The sequence below is a fragment of the Phaseolus vulgaris genome, chromosome 2 (genome assembly GCF_051622355.1).
Source record: "Phaseolus vulgaris cultivar YP4 chromosome 2, ASM5162235v1, whole genome shotgun sequence".
NCBI classification, from domain to species: domain Eukaryota; kingdom Viridiplantae; phylum Streptophyta; class Magnoliopsida; order Fabales; family Fabaceae; genus Phaseolus; species Phaseolus vulgaris.
The window spans coordinates 39,724,518-39,746,516 of NC_143499.1; the positions used below are offsets into that span (position 1 = coordinate 39,724,518).

The window sequence follows — 21,999 nt, forward strand, 5'->3', positions numbered from 1 at the left end:
ATATTAAAAAAATAATTCACATGATAAATGATTACATGTTATCAGTAGTGCATGAAGAAGAAATTTCGTGTTTACGTCTCTTTTTTCCCATATTTTAAAGTGACATATTATTCATTTTGATCATGGACATATTTTAGATTTATTTTAACACAATATTCGCCTTAGGTATTTTAAATCACATGTTGAAACTTAAAATGGTACCGAACTAATTACTTGACAATAGTACCAAAATAATAATAGCTGCTTAATGGAACCAAACTAATCATTACAAAGTTAGAAAAATATGATCTTGAAAGATAAATCAATGCAAAGAGAAAATTCACGATAAATGTTTATATTTCTCATTTAGCATTAACTTCTACCAATACTAAAATACCAGTTAAATTTTAAAGAAACCATTTTCATTTTCCATTACTATTAACGAAAATCAAAGTCTTATTTTTAATTAATTTTTTATTATTTATACCCTTATCTTTCCCTTTGTTTTTAATTATAATATACATGTAGATTTATTATAATATTTTTTATTATTTATACCCTTATCTTTTAATTATAATATACATGTATATTTATTATAATGTATAAATGGAAACAGTAAATAAAAAATCTTATAAATAATTTTATTAAAGTGATTAGCGGGTTACTAAGCTATTCTTTTTTATAGAGTGCTTAAATACGATTATGTCCTCCATCAGAAATTGAAAAAACTTAATACTAAAATATTTAACCAATATAACTGGAATGATTAGGCGTGAAAAGCCAAAATCTTCGAGAAATAAATCTGCAAACTGGGACATTCACAAATGCTGCAATTCCAATACCAGAAGCATGAAAGGAAAGTGTAAAAAATTCATACATAAACTGGAATCTGGAGAAAGCATGATGACAAATCCCATATGGGGGTCCGTTTGTGTTATTCAAAGAATTAGGACTTGGAAAAAAGAGATCTGTATATAAATATCAACTGAAAATTGACGAGCTCTGCAATATTTTCACTGCAAAACTTCTGCAAAATATTGAAACTCTTTCAGATTTGACTTGAATCCCTCCCAAAAATAAAGCGTCTTGTCCAGTCTGTTACTACTAACGCCCTTGTGCGCCAACTTACTTGCTTGCTGTTCAAAACATTGGATGAAGCTTTAGTAACTTTATAATCAGAATGCATTATGAGTCTTTCTGGTTTTAATTTTTAAGAATATAATATGATATTAAGCAAAAGGAAAACTCAGTACCTTGCATAGACAGAATACCACAGCCATTGAGAGCTGTGTCCAATTGAAACCCAATCGCCAGGAAGTTGTGCAGCGGTTTGTTCTCCTCCTAGAGGAGCGAATTGACCTAAATGCTTGTACCTTGAGGAACAATCAACCACGTAGTAATGAGGAAAACATTGACCAACCAATGAAAAACCTTGAATCACATTCATCATGTCAAGGTAGAGAGCCCATAAAACTAAAGCTATTAAATAATATGATCATGTTACCTAAAGGGTTTGAAGCGATGGCGTCCTTCTTCCCTGAACCTGATAGGACCCTCTGGATTTTTCTCACACTCTTCCATCCGATTAAAGCACTGGGCCAGGTAGATGCCTTGCTGAGATGCAACCTGATATGCGGTTTAAGAAACCTGAAGTCACATCACTAAAGAAACAAAAGCAGAAAATAGAATACAACTTGCAGATAACATGACATGCACCTGCGCTGTAGCAGGAAGAAATTTCATCTGAGAATCCACTTTAGAGAGTACGGTTTTGAGTTCCTCGATATTCAGTTCAATAGATTCTTTTTCAACATCTCCCTTGGACTCTTTCAATAAATCAGCAAGGTCGTGCATGTGTTTACTCTTTAGATATAGCTCCACCTGAGGGTATCTCTCACAGATGTCATCCAATACCTCCTGAAATTCCTTGACAGTGAGAGTTCCTGAATTGTCCTTGTCAGCCTTCTTAAATATTGCTGCAATATCTTCCTAAAATGCCAAAACCCAAATTAATGATCAACAACAGGACAAAATATATCATTTGAAATTCCAATAGCACACATCATACGGTCCCAGATTGTCGATATATTTAGGTTTATGCAATATGTTACTCCAATGAAAGACAATGAAGAAACTAAATAAACAAATTCAGTTGTAACGTTACAGACTTTACAGTAAACAATTCTCAGTAAGAATGGAATAGAGCTGGAGTGTTGCACATAGTTGAAAACATGCACTAGTAACAATGTCCAATATTAATTAAATAGTATAATATACCATGACTTTTCGCTGGTTTATTGTAGCACAGTCACCAAGTGCATACACGTCGCTAGTTGATTCAACTCTCAACCACTCATCAGTAGCTATGGCCCGTCTGTTAATCTGTTCAGAATAATCAATTTCAAGTAAATAATAAATGAATGAAAAAATTATTTGGTGAAAAATAAATAAAACTAGTCGAGAAACATGATTTGGAATATTAATCAGAACAACTAAAATGGAAACTTTCCCATGACATACCTGACCAATTTGTGACATAAAATCTTTTATAAATGGACGAGTGCCAATACCAGTTGACCAGACAGCCATTCCATATGGAATTGTAGAAACTTCTCCTCCATTTTTCATTTCTTTAGTAGAAATTTCTTTATCGGAAACCTTCACAACCATGGATCCTGTTTTGACATCAATACCATCTCTTCGAAACTTGTCTTCAGCAAAAGCAGTGATTCTTTTGTCAAACCTATAAAAGAGCTTAAGAATGAAAATGTATATGCTCGTAGTAAGCTCGATTTTAAACAACAAAACCACCCACCCGCATATGTAAAATCCATGATTGAATCTAATACTTCCAAACTTGGGCTACTCATAAACACAAATAAGGGACAGCAAAGCATCATTAAACAAGTTATGAATAAGGAGAAAGGTGTAATGAGAGTTTGACGCTTACATGCTCAAAATATGATCTCCAGCTTCCAGAAGCGTAATTTTAACTAAATCTTTTATCCCAGGATATAAATTGACCAAATCCTCAGTGACAAAGTCATGTAGTGAGGCTGCAAACTCAACTCCAGTTGGACCACCTCCCACAATAGCAAAGTGAAGAATTCTCTTCTTTTCTTCCTCACTTACACTTGGCAAACTTGCTCTCTCGAAGCAGTCAATAACGGTTCTTCTAATCTTCTGCGCATCTTCTACTTCCTGAACAGTATACACACATGTCCATAAGATAACAAAAAGCCACAAATGTCCTCTGCAAAAGGGATGTCCATCACCTAAGACATCATTGGATTTGCCCCCTTTTCCTCAGAACTTTCTTTTTTCCTTTTAGAAAAAAAAAAAAACTACACCAAAACACATGATAATATGATGCACAATAATGATGTGATAAATAAAGTTACCTTCAAGAAATGACAATTCTCAGTCACTCCCGGAGTATTAAATGTGTTGACATTTGCTCCTACGCCTATGATTAGGTAGTCGTAGTCCACCACAAATTCTTCTTTCTCGTTCAAATTATTACTTATATTAGATCGACAGTATACCTTCCTGTTTGCTGCATCAATCTTAAGACATTCTGCTTCACTGAATTGAACGTCCACCATTTTCTGCGTGGAGGATAGACAGCAATGAATTAAGCAAATTTCTATTATGGCAATCCAATTAACAGAATATGTATATTTCCTAGTGGTTAGTAGCATTTCGTTATCACAGCAATATATGCTTTATTTCACTACGCCTTGCAATCTCATAAATGTGATTCAGATAAGCCCATCCTTAAAAGAAACAGAAATTCCCTTACAATAGGAAAGGCAAACTTCGGTTACATTAGACATGATCCATTTGCTGATAAAAAAAAGACATGATCCATGACATGAGAATAAACCTCTGTTTCACGGAAAATATAGCACAGTGGATGCATGCGCATTCCCATTTAGTTTCCATAGTGCTTATTGTACCAACCCAACAATTTATGATTAACTCCTAACCGTAATCAACCATTGTAAATGACTTTACAAGTGAATGGCTTGAAATTATTACAAGTACAGAGGTCAATAAATAAAAAACATTTTTTTAATCTAATAGTTATATTCATGTAGTTTAAATGTAATTCATAAGTACTTTAAAATAAACTTTATATTTTTAATTGATAAAAAAATCCTTAAAAGAAAAAGAGGGAGTTATGTTATCAAGTTCAACTGACAGGACAACTATAAACCCTTAATTCAATTCAAGTAAGGTAGAACAATTATGGCAGCTCTCCTACAAAAAATTTAATCATTCGTAAGTATCCTTAAAAATAACAACCCCGAAAATGAATATTATGAAACAGGGAGCAAGTGAGTTATTTTGTTTTGATGATCACCTTCCGGAAAATATTGCGGACAGGTTCGACAATGCTGCGGGCTTCGACGGTGCCGCAGGTAACACTAGGCAGCAAAGGAGTGAATGCAAAGTAGTTGCGAGGCGAGACCACGTGAACCTCATATCTGGGATTGTTCAGATTCTTCAAGAAACTCGTGCCAGCCCACCCTGTTCCCAGCACCACCACTTTTTTCTTCTCCGGCACCGCTGCTTCAGATGCCCCTACAGCCTCTCCGTAAGCCAGAACCCCTCCACCACTGCATCAACCAAACCATTCTCCTCTTCACACATCACACAAATATGCAGTGCTATTTGTAAATATTTTATTGAAATCCATTCTATTGCAACTACCCATTATTAATTTTATCATAGGATAATTAATTTAACAGCGCATTTTACTGAATGTGTCAAAATTCAGAAATTATTAGTGAATTCAAACAACGGTCCGAAATTATCGCATGATTTCCCATAGATTAATTGTGTCAATTAATCCAGATTTTCAAATTACAAGAAAAAGTTTCCAGCGTTCAATTTACTACATCATAATATAGATAATGTAATAATCTATGATCAAAATTAACTACTCCTTTCCATTTTATGAAGTCAGAAGACATTATACATTTCTCTTACACGGGGTGTATATGAATTAAATTGTACAATATATGTGCGTCATTTCTGCATAAGTCTTCATAGATCTATGAACTCATGTAATACCTATATATTCAATTAAGTTGTAACTTGAATACAGAACAGAGTTGGACGCAGAAGATCGGATAATAATTTTGAATATATTTTTGCCATCAAATGTTGTTTTTTATTGCAGTACAAGAATCTGACTTTAAAGCAAAATTCAGCGAAGTAGAGGCGAAAATAAGATACGATAAGTGAAAGCAAAATTGTGTTTGTGGAAAAAGAAAGTGAAGAACTCGGGAAGTTAGAAGTTGATGGTACCTTACGGTGGTGCAGAGAAGCACAAGCTTGAAGTTGGAACCGTGGTCACCGAAAGCACTAGAAAGTCGTTTAAAGAAAGTGAAATTCCGCATTTTCTGTTGTTACAGTAAGGTTCGGGATGGAGTTTCCGGAATGGTGGGAAGAGAGAGAATGGTGAATTGAAATGAATTGGATGAAAGAATCAGTTACAGAGCACGAAGCGCGTGAGTTCTAGGCGGTGATACCTTCCGTGATCACTTTCCCTTCTACTTTTCAATTTAAATTAAACTAAAAAAGAAGATTAAAGAAAAGAGTAGGTGAAGGCATGTAGCAGCCACCAGATTAATGATGTATTAATGCACCAATAATTTTAATACTTCTAATATGTCTTCATATCAATTCTCTTGTTTTTCTTTCTTTATGTGGTAAGTATAAATTTATTTTAATTGCCAAATACATGTACTTATTTTTTTCCATTAATACTTTTCATAAAACAAAAATTTACCATTCATAGAAAAATTAGTAGGAGAGTATATTACTCGGAATATGTAATCATACTTTATAGTAAACACTGTAACAATACAAATTTTTTTTATAAAAGAAATTACTGTCCTCGGAAGGATGCAATATATACAATCATAGTTTTCATGTCAATAATCAACGTGAATTTTCAAGTATTTATTTTGTTGGTTACAAATTATAGTCAATGAATAATACACCATCAAAATTGGACTTTTATAGTATTTAACTTAAATGTATTAAAAATTTAAAACTATTTTGTACTATTTAATTACTTAAAAATATATTAGTGTCAAATAGAGAAAAATGTATATAAATAATTATTAGTTTTATCTTCAAAATAATGTAATTTTTTTGAAAAAACAAGTCTTTAATCAAGAGTTAAAGAGGATGAGAGTGTTTTTTTTAAATCTCTTTTTAGTTTTGAACCATTTGCATTCTTACATGAAGTTGAAAAAATAACATATCATTATAGAATCATAGTATTTTGATATATTATATGTATTAAAGTCTTGTTCTTAAGCAGATTAAAAGAAAAAAATATATAAATTATTTTTTATATTAACTTTTAAATGATGTTGAGACTATATCGAAATAAAACTATTTACAATATTGACATTAATTTTAAACTATTTACAATATTAACATTAATTTTAAAGAAAGGATATAAAGATGATTGTTTTTAAAATGAAGCGAATGGAGCACCGATCTTGTGGAAAATTGAAATCTAATTGTTTATGATTGATTATTAATAGTTGTTAGGCTCAAAAAACGCTGCCAGACAATAGAGGAAGCAGGTGCACATGACACACGTTTACGGTTTGTGCCTCCTTTTTCATTCCTTTAAGTACAAATATTTTGAAACTAGTTCGTTAATTTTTATGATCAATTCGTTAAGGTTTGTTTGGTTCATTTGACAGACTGGTCCATCTGTCTACAATAATCACCTTATTCTCTTTCCTTATATAATTTGAGACTCATTCTTAGTATGTAGACTTCCATGGTTCTTATTCTATGCCACACATTTATGACATCTATATTATATATATTATATTATATTTTATTTCAAGAGACTCTTATTTTATTACATATTTTAAAGATTTGTTTATAAGTTTATGTCTATTTTAAAAATGTTATAAGATATATATTATTATAATTCTTTATTTGTACTTTAGTGTTTGAAAATTTAAAACTCAGTTTTAAATTTAAGAATTTTTTTTTTCATTTCATTATGTTGTAACCCGAATTTATTTTATAAAACCTATATATTGAATTTCTGAATATGATCTCTGCATTAAAATACTCTAAATACAAAAATAATAATCAATCGATTATAAAAGAGTATAAAAAATTGTGATCTACCTATTACATTATCTCAGGTATCACTAGAATAAAATCATGAAATAGAAAAATTTGTAAAGATCAAAATAATTAGTTGCAGTAGTAATTAAATTATATATTATTTTATAAATTAAAAAAAATTGGTTTCTATATTAATTTCTATTATTAGTAAATAGTTTCTAAATTGTTATCTAATTAGCAACCAAAGTTTTAACTACCAATTATTTAGTTTCTAAATTTGGTAGCAAAAACTTTGCTTACTAATTAGATATCAATTTAGAAACTATTTAACCATAATAGAAACTAATTTAGAAACCAATTTTTTTTTTAGTTTCTAAAATGGTCTCTAATTTAGTTACTATTGCAACTAATTATTTTGGTATCTAAAAATTGATTTCTATTTCATGATTTTCTTCTAGTGTATCTTATTCCAATTATATGTCCATATAAAGTAATGATTATAATATTTTTTAATTTATGTTATACTTGATATACTATATTTTTTTTCCATTATTAGATTTTTTTTTGGAGAACATAAATGTGATAAAATAGTTTCATAAAAACATAACCACTTACACAATTCAAAGATAAAAGATATTAGGTTCAGTAATACTTTAGTGTAGCTTTTTCACCCTATATTAAAGAAGCTCATATTAAAACTAGTTAATTCCTACAATGGAACTTAAAGAAAATTTTGTCTTCCATCCTAAGTGATACTTTAACAATGTAGCAAAATCAAGGAGAGAATGAATAAACTATAACAAAATGACGAGGCTAAGAAAAAGAAGAGGAAATTTGAGTGACTTGGTATATGATGAAGAAACAAGAAGATTCATTGACACATAAACGATGAAAAGATAATTTTGCATACTTAGATCAACAATATAAGACAAATGGAGTGTGAGGTTCCAACTAAAGTACTAGGATTTTTCAATTGTTCTTAATTAAAATTGAGTTAAAATCTATTCTCCTCTTATATTATGCAAAAGTGGAGTTTTCATAAATAAATAAAAACAATAATATAAGAAGTTTTAGACAACAAATGTTTATGATTGAGTAATGGAGTCACATAGAGTATACTCTATACATTGTAAGATATTTGTTGATTGTTTAAAAGACACAACTTTGAATTTGTTTAATGGTCTTCAAACGACCTCATCAACTTATTTTAAAAAGCTATGTTAAGGTTAAACTCTTATTATCATAAGAGACTTGATTTTAAGAACAACCTTAATCAAAATTTAATGGAGTATTAGAAACTTTAATATGATTAAAAAGTATACTGAGATTCATTTTTTATTAATGTAAGACTTTGATTTATTAACAATTCCAAGTAAGGTATAATTAAGATCAAATGATATTTTTGTTTGACTTATGAAGTGACAACAAAAACTATAGAGTTAGGGTGTTTCTTCGTACATTTCTACATTTTTTTATTCTAAACGAAAATAAGTGATAAGACAAAAATATGAGTTTACTCTATAAAAGTCGTGTTTCATACACACAACTTATATTATAAATTTGTGTGTGTAAAAGTCGTATAAATAGATCATGATTTATCGTAAAATTTGTAACACAAAAATTGTAAAAAAATAGTAAACTTAATGACATGCTGTGTATGCCTCGGTTGTATGGATTTCATTAATTTTATTTTTTTAAAATTTTGGTTAATAAAAAATATAATATGTACATTTAAAAAAATTAAACAATTAATTGAATTGTTAAAAAATATTTAGTTATTTTCTAATTAAAAAATAATTAAAAAATTGTGTAAAACCTAATAAAAATCTCATACTTAAACTCTAAATCATATATTTTAAACTCTGGGTAAAAATTATAAACCACATATTCTAAACCATAAAATATAAAATGTATCCTTAAACCCTAACTCTAAGCAAAATATAACACCCTAAACCCCAACAGTAAATCTTTATAAAATTATTTAAAAAATAATGAATTATTATTCTATAACTTTTTAAATATGTAATAAAAATAGTACAGAAATTATATAATATTGTTAAATTATTATTTAAAAATATTTAAGTGATTTTTTATTAATTAATGTGTATAAAATTTTAAATTTAAAAAAATATTTAATAATAATATTATTTTTATGAAATTCACACTAAAATTATACATGTACAACACGACCTTAACTTTACTAATTTTTTTTATAAATTTTGTATTTTTTTAATACTAATCAATTTCGTGTTTAAACTCCACAACTTCCATGTTCCATACAAACAAAAGTTGTTTCATTCACACGAAAGTTGTTTACACGACTTCTTTCAAAAAACAATTCTCACAAAAATGTCTATGGAAGATATTCATGAAATAAACTCACCCTTCTACTATTTTTATAATAAAAAAAGTTTATATCCATTTTAATAATTTCAAGAAAAAAATGGTGTTTTTTCCATCCAATAATCAACCATGAACTATCACACCATGTGTTTCCGATCACGTAGCCTAGGCTGCATCTACTACAGTCTACACCATAAAAATATAAATTATATTTTAAACTAAAAAGAATATTTAAACTCTGATATAAAATTTATTTTTATATATTAAAAAAGTTCTTAAAAAAATTGTTGAAAGTAAACTTTAAAATAAAGAAAAAAATAATAATTGAGGAATAATCGAATACGAAATTTTGGTAGCGATGATATTCGGAACAGTATTTAAAAAAATAAAAGAACAAATATTAAGAAAGTGAGAAAAATGAGAATCTCATTCTTTAATTTTTATTAGGGCCTGGGCTTCTGTTATAAAATCCTAGCCCAAAACTCTCCAATAAACCCAAGGGAGAGTCGCTCTTTGTAGGGTTTATCGTCTTCGTCTCTTGCAACTCCTCCCTTCTGCATTCCGCTACCGGGGCATCGAAGTCTGCAGCTTCTACTACGCAGGTGTATTCATAGAATGGGGAAAACGGCGTACAAGAGGTTGCAGGGAAGCCAGAGCTTCCGGCAGCGGCTTCTTCTCGCCACTCTCTCTTCCACTCCCATTCTCATCGAAGATATTCGTGCCGACGAAACTTGGCCAGGTCTCCGCGACCACGAGATTTCACTCCTCCGTCTCTTCGAAACTGTCTGCGACGATTGCCACGTCGAAATCAACGAAACTGGTATTTTTTTTTTTATTTATCAATCAAGTTTAGTTGCAGTACCACCACCACCACCAAGGGATTGGTTATTCATTTTATTTGGGTTGAACAGGTACCAAATTAAAATACAAACCTGGAACTATTATCGGTGGCAGGCAACACCGTGCGCACGATTGTGGCGTCTCGCGCTCCATTGGCTATTTTCTGGAGCCACTCACTGTGTTGTGTTTGTTTGCCAAACAGCCCCTCACCATTAGGCTCAAAGGTATATTAGTTGTAATAATTTGATTTTTCTTTGAAACCTATGTCAGAAGGACCGTTTAAAGATATTTAAATGATTTGAATTATAACTGGGATATTGTTTATCAGGGATTACAAATGATTCTAAGGATCCATCGGTTGATACCTTCAAGTCTACTGCTTTACCCATATTGAAGCGCTTTGGAGTTCCCTCTGAAGGCTTGGAGCTTAAAGTAGAGAGTCGCGGAGTACCTCCCAATGGTGGCGGCGAAGTTATTTTATCACTTCCCGTTGTTCAGAGTCTAGCTGTAAGTTTCTGATTCTTTTGATGATTTCGACTTTTATTTAAATTTGTTTGTTATCTAATGTGTACTTCACTTCCTAACAGGCTGTTAGTTGGATTGATGAAGGTTTTGTGAAGAAAATTAGAGGAACTACCTTTTCAACCAGAGTGTCTGTTCAGTTTGAAAATAGCATGATTAAAGCTACCCGTGGAATAATCAATCCGCTCGTTTCTGATGTGCACATTTTCTCTGATCACAGATCAGGTCCTCAGGCTGGAAAGTATGATTCCTTCCATTCAGTGGAATTTGTTGAATATTGAATTTCAGTTTTGGAAATATATTTGGTAGAAATAGGTAAAGTCATAGTATTTGTAACTCCTTTTGTTGGACATTTGCTGGTGCAGCTCTCCTGGTTTTGGGATTTCGCTGGTAGCGGAAACTACATCTGGTTGCTTCATCTCCGCAGACAATGCTGTTTCTCATGCGAGGGACGATGATTCTTCTAGCCTTGCAGATGATGCAAAAAGAGACCTGATGCCTCCAGAGGATATTGGCGTGGGGACTGCCAATGCTTTACTTGGTGAGATAGCTCAAAGTGGAGTGGTAGATTCAACACATCAGGTTAGTATGTCGGCAGTTTCTTTCTCCCCTTTTAATGTTTCTGTGTCAAGTGATGGATACTGGAGTTTAAAAACGTAGAAATATGGACTGAGACTTCTTACAGAAGTGAAAAAGTTATGATTCCAGTTGACTGATGGTAGTAGATAGAATATAGAAGTAGACTCATACAATAGAGAGAAAGAGATATTGAGCGTAAAAAAAAGTAAAGAAAATGCAACAGGAATGCACCTTCCTAGGAAGTGTTCTGACTCAAAGGCTATGGTGCTGAAATACGTAGCTACTAGTTCAATTTTATTGTCTTGCATGTGGGTTTGTAGGACTGGTGTATATGATGAAATTTAATTCCATTTGTGGAATTTTGGACTCCCCTAATATTTTTTTTATTGCTTTGGTTTATAGGGCTTGCTATTTCTTCTTTGTGCACTATGCCCTCAAGATGTTTCCAAGGTTCGCGTTGGAAAACTTTCCCAGTACGGGGTTGAAACTCTTAGAAACATTAGGGATTTTCTAAATTTGAAGTTCATTATCAAACCAGAGCCGAACTCACAGTCAGTTTTTCTCAAGTGTGTTGGTTATGGCATGAAGAACCTTTCTCGAAAGGTATCATAAAGCGCGGTCAACGGTGTTATAAATCCAAAATACAAGTCTGAAAGAATTGTAATTTTGAAGCAACTGCTAGTTTGGTACCCGGAAAAGGGCTCAACCGCAGCTTCAATATGTAATATTATGCCAATGATCATGATATACCTTCTCCCAAATGAAAGAACAGGTTTAAGTTCAGTTTCAATTGTAACCCAGTTTTGCTAGCTAATATATATATAGATTTTAGCGTTTTTCACATATGGATTTATTATTCCTTTTAGCATTTCTCTTGTCCTGAATAGCAAGCACTTCTCCATTATCGGTGCTATACAAGAAATCCCTGTTTAACAACCATGCTGTTTGTGTCTATGATTATCCAAAAACTTGATGCCCTGATAAAGCTGCTTCATATTTTATTACTATGCTTCTGTAAGCTTTGTTTGCCAACAAGACAACATAAAAAATTGATTAGCAATTAGCAAAAGTACTATGGAGCACACTGAGTTTGAAGAATCTGACATTAGCAATTAGTTAAATTAAGGATGTGAACTGGCAAGACTCTTCAGCTGTAAACATTATATTCTTAGAGCGATGTTGGCAGAGAAGATGGTTTCAAAATAAGTAACAACCCCAAAAAAGCATATTCGGAATCAGGAAACACAAGTTGAATAAAACTCCATCATTAGGGTCATACAAATAGAAGGTCCCTTTCCTTATAATTGAATAAGAGCATTTACTATAGAGGGTCAACATTTGCAGAGTCTTATTTTCATTCAAGAAACTTTTAGAGTCTTATTTATTTAAAGGAGAGTTCATAATCTCGTAATTTTTAAGTAATTCTTGTAAGTTTCAGTTCAATATTTAGGTTTTATAAGACTTTCATTTTTATAATTTTTATTTTGTATTTTAATTTTTTTCAACATAAAATTAATGTAGTTATTATAATTAACTCTTAATTTGGGTGTTTTAAACTCATGTTAATATTGGAAAATTATTTCTTCTTCTTAAGATTGAAGATCTTATACAAAATTAAATCTTAATCATAAAACTTTCATCGAGTTAAGTTTTCTATACAACTTGAGTCTTAAATTAAGATCCCCTTGTTAATACAGTCATGGTATTGGAGATCCTTTAATATGTTCCACTATGTAGGAAAAAATGTCCTTTTTTTGTTAGAGCTATTACATTTAGTTAGAATTGGTTCGTGATTAGTTGGAGGATTTCATTATTTGTATTTGTATTAATTACATTTTAAGCTAAATGAGACCATTCTTACATATTCAACCAAATTTCTTTAGCCGGTTTATTTATGACATATTTTGACTCTACTATGTTTTACAGCATGGCATTAGACATCAGCGGACTTAAAAACACTTGAATCGCTTTGGTAATGCATGCACTGTTTACATATAAAAAACATGTATGGAATGCAAGAGGAAATATCTTTTATGTACTAAGTTTTGTTTTATTTTTTATCTATTAAAATATTGACACGTTATTTAATAAATTTATCGTATAATTATTAAAATATTTTCTTTCTTGAAATATTTATTCTTTTAAGAACTCATTATTTAACATTTTAAATATTTTACACACACACCTATATATATATTATATCCCATTGCTAGTACTCATATGCCCCTTCAAAATTCCAACTCAGTGAAAGTAATCTGGAATTATCTCCACTATCTATTTTATTAAGCTAACATTTTATAGTAAAATTATTTATAATAATAAATTATGTCAAAGGGTCAGGATCTCATCCATCAGAATCCATTCCCAATACAAGGTAGTTAAATAAGTTTGGAGTTAGTATTTAATTGGATTTCAAAATCACATTAAGAGAACTTTTACATCTTCAACAACGTTCATTTCTTTAATGTATCTCAATTTCCTTTATCACATTAGACGGGAATAAGTTTATTTTTACCTCTATAAAGTAGTTTTTTAGAGTAATTAAAATGACATATAAACATAAGTGAAAAACTTATATAAATAAAAAAATTAATTATTCATGTTTTATTTTATAATAATCAATATTTTTTTAGATTTTTTTTTTCTTATATGTTTTCTAGCCCCATCCATCATTAAATTGACAATCAGATGCCACACTTGGATTTTTAACGGTGATTAGAGAAAAATTATCCGATCAGAATTTTGAATAGAGTTAATTCAATTATGCTCATTTTTTTGCTTTGCATTTGCATGTGAGATATTTGGTCCTAAGATTAGTTGAGGGTCCTAGTAATGTATTCATATATTAATGAGAACTTTGTGCTGCAAGTTAGGATATCACCCTTCTTTAAGAGTTGAAGCTTTTTGTGAGTAATTATCCTTTTATTCAAGTAAGAAAATATAGTTTTAATTTTTCAATAAAAGTTTAATTACTATCCATAAAGAAAAAAATATTACACCATCTTCAAGTTTTATAGATCACTCAAATCTATTAATATTATTAAGAAAAATGATATCTGGTTTGGTTTGATAATCACTTTGAGAATTATTTTTTAATAAAATCGAAACGCATGACAATGGATTCAAAATAAAGAGTACCAAATTTTTTTTTTAATTAAAAACTGTAATAATAAAGTGATTTTGAATGTAAATATTTTGGAAAAAACATCAAAATGTGCAAATTATTTTCTTTCTAAATTATCATAATGGATGTAAATCTTTTTGTAATAAAATAAGTGATGAGAAAAAAATACGAGTTTACTCTATAAAAATGGCTTTTATACAACTTCTATTATAGGTTGTGTAGATAGATCACGATTTTGATGCAATCTCTAAAGAATTTGTGGAATTTGCACATGAATTTAATTAGTAACAAAATTGTGTAGGAAAAACACAAAAATTGTAAAAAAATAGTAGACCTTAAGGCATGTTCTACATGCATGACTTATTTGTATGGATTTTTTATTAGTTGTGCATCCATGACTTTAACTTCAATGATTTTTTTTTAATTTTTGGTTAATTAAAAATATAATATATACATTTAAAAAATCAAATAATTAATTGAATTGTTAAAAAATATTTAATTATTTTTTAATTGAAAAATAATTAAAAAATTGTGTAAAACCAAAATCATACACCGTAATTATAAATCCTAAGAAAAATCTCACACCTAAACTTTAAATCATAAACTCTAAACTTACATAAAAATTATGGACTATATACCCTAAACCATAGAATATAAAATGTATATTTAAAACCTAACTCTAAATAATAAAAATAAAACATAACACCTAACCCTAAATCCTGAACCTGAACTCTAACCTTAAATCTACCGTAAAATTATTTAAAAAATATAAAATAATATTATGTAACTTTTTAAACATGTAACAAAAATTGTACAGAAATTATATAATATTATTAAATTATTATTTAAAAATATTTAAGTGATTTGTGATTTGTTATTAATTAATGTGTATAAATTTTTAAATATTTTAGAAAGAAGATTTAATAATAGTATTATTTTTTATGAAATTTACACCAAAATTATACATGTAAAATACGACTTTAGTTTTACTATTTTTTTTATAAATTTTGTATTTTTTTAATACTAATCAATTTCGTGTTCGAACTCCAAGACTTCTATGTTCCATTATACACACCAAAGTTGTGTACACAACTTCTTAAAAAGAAAAATCTCACAAAAATGTATATGGAAGATGTTCATGAAATAAACTCACGCTTCTACTATTTTTGTAATAGTTTCTATCCATTTTAATTTTGAGAAAAAATGGTGCTTTTTCCATCCAATAATCAATCATGAACTATCACACCATGTGTGTGTTTCCGATTACGTTGTAGCCTAGGCTGCATCGTCTACACCCTAAATATATAAATTATATTTTAAACTAAAAAAATATTGAAAGTCTGATATAAAATTTATTTTTATATATTAAACAAGTTCTTAAAAATTTTGTTGAAAGTAAACTTTAAAATAAAGGCAAAAAAAAATAAAAATTGAACAATGATCGAATACGAATTTTTTGTAGCGATGATGTTCGGAATAGTATTTAAAAAAAAATAAAAGAACAAATATTAAGAAAGTGAGAAAAATTAGAATCTCATTTTTTTTTAATTTTTATTACGAAAGTGATTAAACATTATGATCTCAACAAAGAAAATATTTTGTGTCATTAGCAAAAATTTAGAGTTTATAATTAAAATCTAAATTTCCTTGAGCTAAACTTTGTTTTTTCATCTTATATCAACAACTAATTCTTTTGAATATTAAACCAGCTTCTAAAATAATATATGCTCTGTTTTTTTATTAAGAAAAGTGATTCTTTAAATGATACAAATAAATCTTAAAACTACTCTCTATCCAAGATATTTTAACATAAAACTTGTTTTATCGTATAATTGATTTACACTCAACTTATACCTACTTTTGACAATTGGTTTAAACACAAACCTATTAATTAATATAACTATTAAAATAAAAAATATACAAGTATTAAAAATATAATTATATTTTCCTTCTTCCTTATTTTAACCAAGCAAGAAAAACAAAATAATCATTTTATTTTTCTTTAATTTCCTTTCTCAAAATCTATATTTTCTTTAATTGTTTTTTTCTCTCATCTCTTAGCATTAAATGAAACGGAAGTATTAGACCATTACTTCTGAGTTTTACTTTTTTTTTATCTTCTAAGAAACAAAGTATGAAGGGATTAACTCATTTTACGCACTGCAATCAAAATCATGAGGGTTTGGATTCATGATTGTTAAGAAAGCCTTACTCATGTTACAGTTCACATAAAAACCTCACAAAGATAAGTTAATTTCATAAAAGAGAAAATTACCATTTTTAATGCATTAGTATCAGACCACACAACTACCACTACCATTAATTTACTTCATGAACATGCAAAACACTTGAATTAGAAGGAGTCTCATGGTTGAACAGTTGAATCTAGTACAAATTCCACGCATATATATACCTGCAAATTTGGCTGCCACACATTACTATTATTGTTCAGGTGTGGAAGGAGGGATCTCAGGAAGTGGAACAACCCTACACAAGAATAGATCATTAAAGAAACCTTTGAAGTTTGGGTTTGGTAAATTATTATACATGGATCATGAAATTTAATAAAAATGTAACAACCTCCAGAGAACCATCAAAACCCTACTTAAAAAAAACACAGATTTCTATTCTCTGGTTTCCCTTTTCAACGACCCCAAAAAACACAATAATCCACTACGTCAATCTCGAATTAGTGTCACATTAGTTGCAACTTATCTCGCCGGAAAACACTTCGTCGTCGCCGGAAAGTTCTCTGTACCTGGACGGAGAAATATCAATCTCAATCAAATTTTCTTCTTCGAAATGAAACTCCATGCCCCTCTTCCTCCTGAATCCATCAAGAGCTATCTCAATCAATCCTTCTCTGTCTTCTTCTTCTTCTTCTTCTTCTTCTTCGCCCCACCCAACTTCCTCCGGTGAGTCCCAATCTCCGATCGCCGGAAAATCACTCTCCGATTCGCTATCCGAATCCGATTCCGGGTAAAACCGCGACAACGAAGGGTACCTTACGATACCCGTGTTCTCGTTTGCATCATCACCAGCTTCTTCACCTTCACCATACTCCTCATATATTACATCCAACGGCGCTTTCACGTTCCACTCCATAAAACACGAACTTGGCTCAAAACCCACGTAGGAAACGCCCTCTGTTTCCGAATGAACCCATTGCTGCACTTGTTCTGTCGTCTCTGTTTCGTGCGGTTCGAGGGGACTCCAACTCTGTTCCTCTCCCCTGCATTCGGTTCCTCTGTTTTCTTCATAAATGATGGGTGGTTCTTCGTGCTTCCTTTGTATTTCCCTTATATCGTGTCGTGACTTCTGAATTGCACCGAGGCGGAGAATGGAGAGAAGGAGAATCGAAGTGAGAATGAGAACCGGCGATAACACTACCTTCAAGAAAAGGTTGGGCAAGTAGAGGAAAACCAAGGTGCAAAAGGCGACGATGCAATGAAACAGGGGATCCGAGGAGAAGACGGAGAGAAAGGAAACTGCTTCTTCACATAGAAGGTTGAAGAAGTTATGAAGACACAAGGAAGACACGAACTTGAACTCCAAGAGAAACTTAGTTTCATCCATTGTTTTTTTTGCTCTTCTCGTTAACTATGGTTGGGAGGGGAATGAAAATGGGAAAATGATGGGCATGGTGGAAGAGAAAGCATGAAGCTTTAGGCAGGCAGTGTTTGGACGATAAGGAAAAGGAGAAGAAATTGATGGGATTTAAAGGGCCACCACCATGCATGAGGGCTTAACAAAGAGTGTTATTGTGGGGTTTATGGCGTGAGAAGAAGGCATGGAATAATAAAGCTAATGGGGTGTGGACCTAGAAGTACAGGGTACAGTGACCTAAACGATCTTGTGAGCACCAAAAACATAAAAAGTGGTTTTGCTTTTGCCTTAACTAAAGAACTCTCTGGTACAATTTTTTTTAACTTTTAATTCGCTAATATTAGAATATGAAAAGTTAAATTAGTAAAAGTTTTAACAGAATTGATGAAAAGGTAAATATTTTTGAAAGAATATAGGAGGAAGGTGATGGAAATAAGAGTGATAGATGAGCATGCAATGGAAGACGTTGATTTAAGGGCAAAATGGCGTTAAGCTGTTGAGCAGTTTTAGTTGTATTTTAGTTTTGGGAATGAGAAAGTTGACCTAGACCACATGAGATGCAGGCTGGAGTCTTCTTTTAGGGTAAGTCGGTCAATAAGTGCCCACACAACTCACAATTACTTCCTCATTTTTGGCCCCTTCTTCTCTTCTTCTTTTCCCTTTCTCCCCACATCAGCATTACATGGAAACAACCTAAAACATAATCTCCATTACTTTTCCTCCTTTTCAATAAAATCTATTAAGTAAAAAATAAAATATATTAAAAAATAAACTTTAAATATAATTCAAACTACTTATTTATATATTATTAAATATTTAATATTTAGTCGATATAAAATTTGTAACACATCATCTTACTAGCGTTGAAATTATCATTTAGAGTTTAGAGTTTAATATTAATAAAGTCGTATTTGTTAGTATAATGCATTATTTATTTCATATATACTCATAACATCTAAATTTATAACATCTAAATTATTTATTTATTTATTTATTTAATTAAGCTTACAATGTATAATGAAAGCTAATTTCGTACGAAAACTATATTAGTATATGATTTTTTAGTAAAAATAATAATCTGTTGAATTTTTCTACGTTAAATAAAATAGTTGATTAAAAATAGAATATACATTATGAGTGCTATCATTTTCTGTCCTTTGTCTAGAGGAACACATGTCGTTTTCTTCATTTCTCATCCACTAACATGTAAAGAGAACTATGATTTGTAATATTATGTTTCACTCGTTTATATTTCTTTTTATTTTGTCCGTTACTTCAATTCGTGATGTATCCAAGTAACTTGAGAGGGGTGGTAGCAAACTGCTACAGTTACGATCGAAATTACTAAATTAAACTAATTTAGTAAAAATAATTTATTATAGTTTACTATCATATCAATTATTTATTTATGGATAGTATCTATACTTATATACAAAGGGGATTCCCCTCTTAACTGTTCTTAATTTTTTTTTCCTATTTTATCCTTATATTAATATTTAATTTTATTATTGTATTATGGTTATTGTGTCATTTCTTATTCCTTTCCATTTTATCCTTACTTAATAATTTATTGTATTAATTTATTTTGGTTATTTGGACATTTTATAATTTCAAAAATTAATAAAATAATTTTAAAATTTATTTTATTTGTTATTATTTAACTGAGAGTGGAGAGAGTGAATAGATTGATTAGTTACTTTTCTGTTTTAAAGATCTTCTCCTCTATTAAATAAAAAAATTAAAAATATTTGTAATATTTTGTGGACCACTTTAGCGGGAGAGTGAAAATTTGTTACGTTACTTTTTTTTATTTAAACTGATATTCTCTTTTATTAAAATTGTAAAATTTTAAAATTGATTTAAGAAACGGATTTTATGATTATCCACTACACATAACACGTTCTTTTTTTACCATACTTCTCACTTTCTTTACTCTTTTCCTTTTCACTTTCATGTAAATAAATAAATTCATTCATTCTCTTTGCCATATTAACTTTTAATTACCGTTCTCCACTATTTTATTAACCTACTCTTTAATTGTATACTCTTTAACTTCTCATTTTAATTTTATTAAGAGAAATTGTTTTTGAAAAATAAAAAAAAACACTAAAGAAACAAAAATAAAAAATGCGGATACACACAGTGCCTGTGTTCCCGCTAGTTATTATATAAAGATCTTTTAATCTTTACATTTTATTATGATAAGCTATAAAACACATATTCTTTTTCATTTTTTCATTTATCTCTCTTGTCATTTTTTTTTTCTAATTTTTTCTTTTTCTGTGTGTCATCTATTTCAGATTATGATCATATCTCATAATAGTAAAGGAATAAGAGATTATTCCCATTTAATCAAATTTTCAAATAGAATAAATTTCTATTTATTTTAAATATTTTTGTTTTTTTTTAAATGATAATCTCAGTCTGTTTTATTATATACTGAAATTTTGTTATGTTAGGATACCTTATGAATATCCTAAATCTTGGAATAATTTGGCTACTTGGGTTTAAAACTTGTTTTGAAGATAAACATTTTAGGTAAGAGAAACTAATTTTATCTTTCAATAAAACCTTATGTTAGAGGATTTGGATGTGAATGTGACATTGTCACAAACTCCAAAATTTCTATTAAAAGATTTGTTTTGTTAAGTTAAATAAATGTTATTTGATGAAAATTGTTTGAAGTTTAAACAATTTGAAAATTGGTTGACGGTTTATATTAATTGTGAGATGTATTCCGAAGTTAAGTCTTGAATTTATTTGTCAATTGTGATTTAAATGAGATATTTTGTATATATAAATCAAGACAATATAGATTTAGACTAATTTTTCACTTTTGGCTTGAAATTCATTTGACTCTTTTAAAAATTAACCATTTTGCAAATTGTAAGTTAGTACAACTTTCTAATGTAAATATTTGATTCAATCCATGCAACTTAAGTGTGTAAAATAAATTAATATGACACTTATCAAAATATAAAGTGAATACTAGTTTTTATATTAAATTGATTTGTGATTTTTTAAAAATGATGAAATGATGGTTTACTGAGAATGATGGAATTTGTATGAAATGAAGGTCATACATTTGGGATAATGTGAGTTATAGTTTGATTATGTATTAAGTATAAATGCTTATGTTTTAATAAAGACTCTCTAACTTCACTGATGGTCTAAGCCATATAGACTAAGATATTATGTGATGAGAAACAAATAAGGGAGTTCTTAGACACCATGACTATCTCTAGATGCGTGACTTAAGTTGTAATGAACTTACCTTGATCATTTCTCAGGTTCACTTGTAAATTTAAGTATTGAATATTAGATCATATGTTAGTCTCTAGCAAAACATACTTAATACAAGTCTTCCAGAAGATGTTAGTCAATATTCCACTTGTTGAATATGCTTTATTGTATAGATCCATGTGTGGTTTATATTGTTTCTTTATGATTGATATTTTTAAAAGAAATAAAAGAAAGAATTAATTGCATGGAAATTCATATCATATTATATAGTTCTATTTTTTCTCAATTAAAAAAAAAGAGGGAATTAATTGCATGTAACTTCGGATCATATCATATATTTCTAATCTTTACAAAAATAACATATAATTCTATGTCTTCACGTGTGTAATTAAATTAACAAATGTTAATATTCCTAATTTTATAAAAGAAAGAATTAAAATTATTATTTTTTATAAATATTAACAATTCATTTTTATCGTCATTTCAATATTTATAAGTTCAACCAAATTAACCAACATCCTTTAAAAATCACTAGCAATAAAATTCAATTGTATTTTTTTATATAAAAATATTTATCAATTTTTTACCATTAAGGTTTGGTTTGGAGTAAAGTCATATTATCTTTAATCTATTTTTTCTTTACAAGA

At 29.5% G+C, this 21,999-nt stretch overlaps 3 protein-coding genes across 3 annotated transcripts; 1 reads left to right on the forward strand and 2 right to left on the reverse strand.

Moving 5' to 3' along the window:
* Positions 1-795: 795 nt before the first annotated feature.
* NDB3 (NAD(P)H dehydrogenase B3) lies at positions 796-5,601 on the reverse strand. Its single transcript, XM_068613832.2, has 10 exons — positions 5,296-5,601; positions 4,346-4,601; positions 3,381-3,587; positions 2,930-3,180; positions 2,500-2,722; positions 2,257-2,361; positions 1,696-1,968; positions 1,484-1,605; positions 1,233-1,352; positions 796-1,115 (listed from the first exon to the last, which is right to left on the reverse strand). Exons 1-10 carry the CDS (start codon positions 5,385-5,387, stop codon positions 1,028-1,030), a joined length of 1,737 nt encoding a protein of 578 aa, XP_068469933.1. The 5' UTR covers positions 5,388-5,601; the 3' UTR covers positions 796-1,027.
* A 4,310-nt stretch (positions 5,602-9,911) lies between these two features.
* On the forward strand, positions 9,912-12,220 carry LOC137811971 (RNA cyclase family protein). Its single transcript, XM_068613833.2, has 6 exons — positions 9,912-10,258; positions 10,350-10,502; positions 10,607-10,785; positions 10,866-11,041; positions 11,166-11,382; positions 11,782-12,220. The coding sequence occupies exons 1-6, from the start codon at positions 10,054-10,056 to the stop codon at positions 11,989-11,991; spliced, it is 1,140 nt and encodes a 379-aa protein (XP_068469934.1). The 5' UTR covers positions 9,912-10,053; the 3' UTR covers positions 11,992-12,220.
* Positions 12,221-16,875: 4,655 nt separating this feature from the next.
* LOC150029163 (uncharacterized) lies at positions 16,876-18,295 on the reverse strand. The gene has a single exon (XM_090298790.1). It carries the CDS (start codon positions 18,077-18,079, stop codon positions 17,204-17,206), a length of 876 nt encoding a protein of 291 aa, XP_090154916.1. The 5' UTR covers positions 18,080-18,295; the 3' UTR covers positions 16,876-17,203.
* Positions 18,296-21,999: the final 3,704 nt, after the last annotated feature.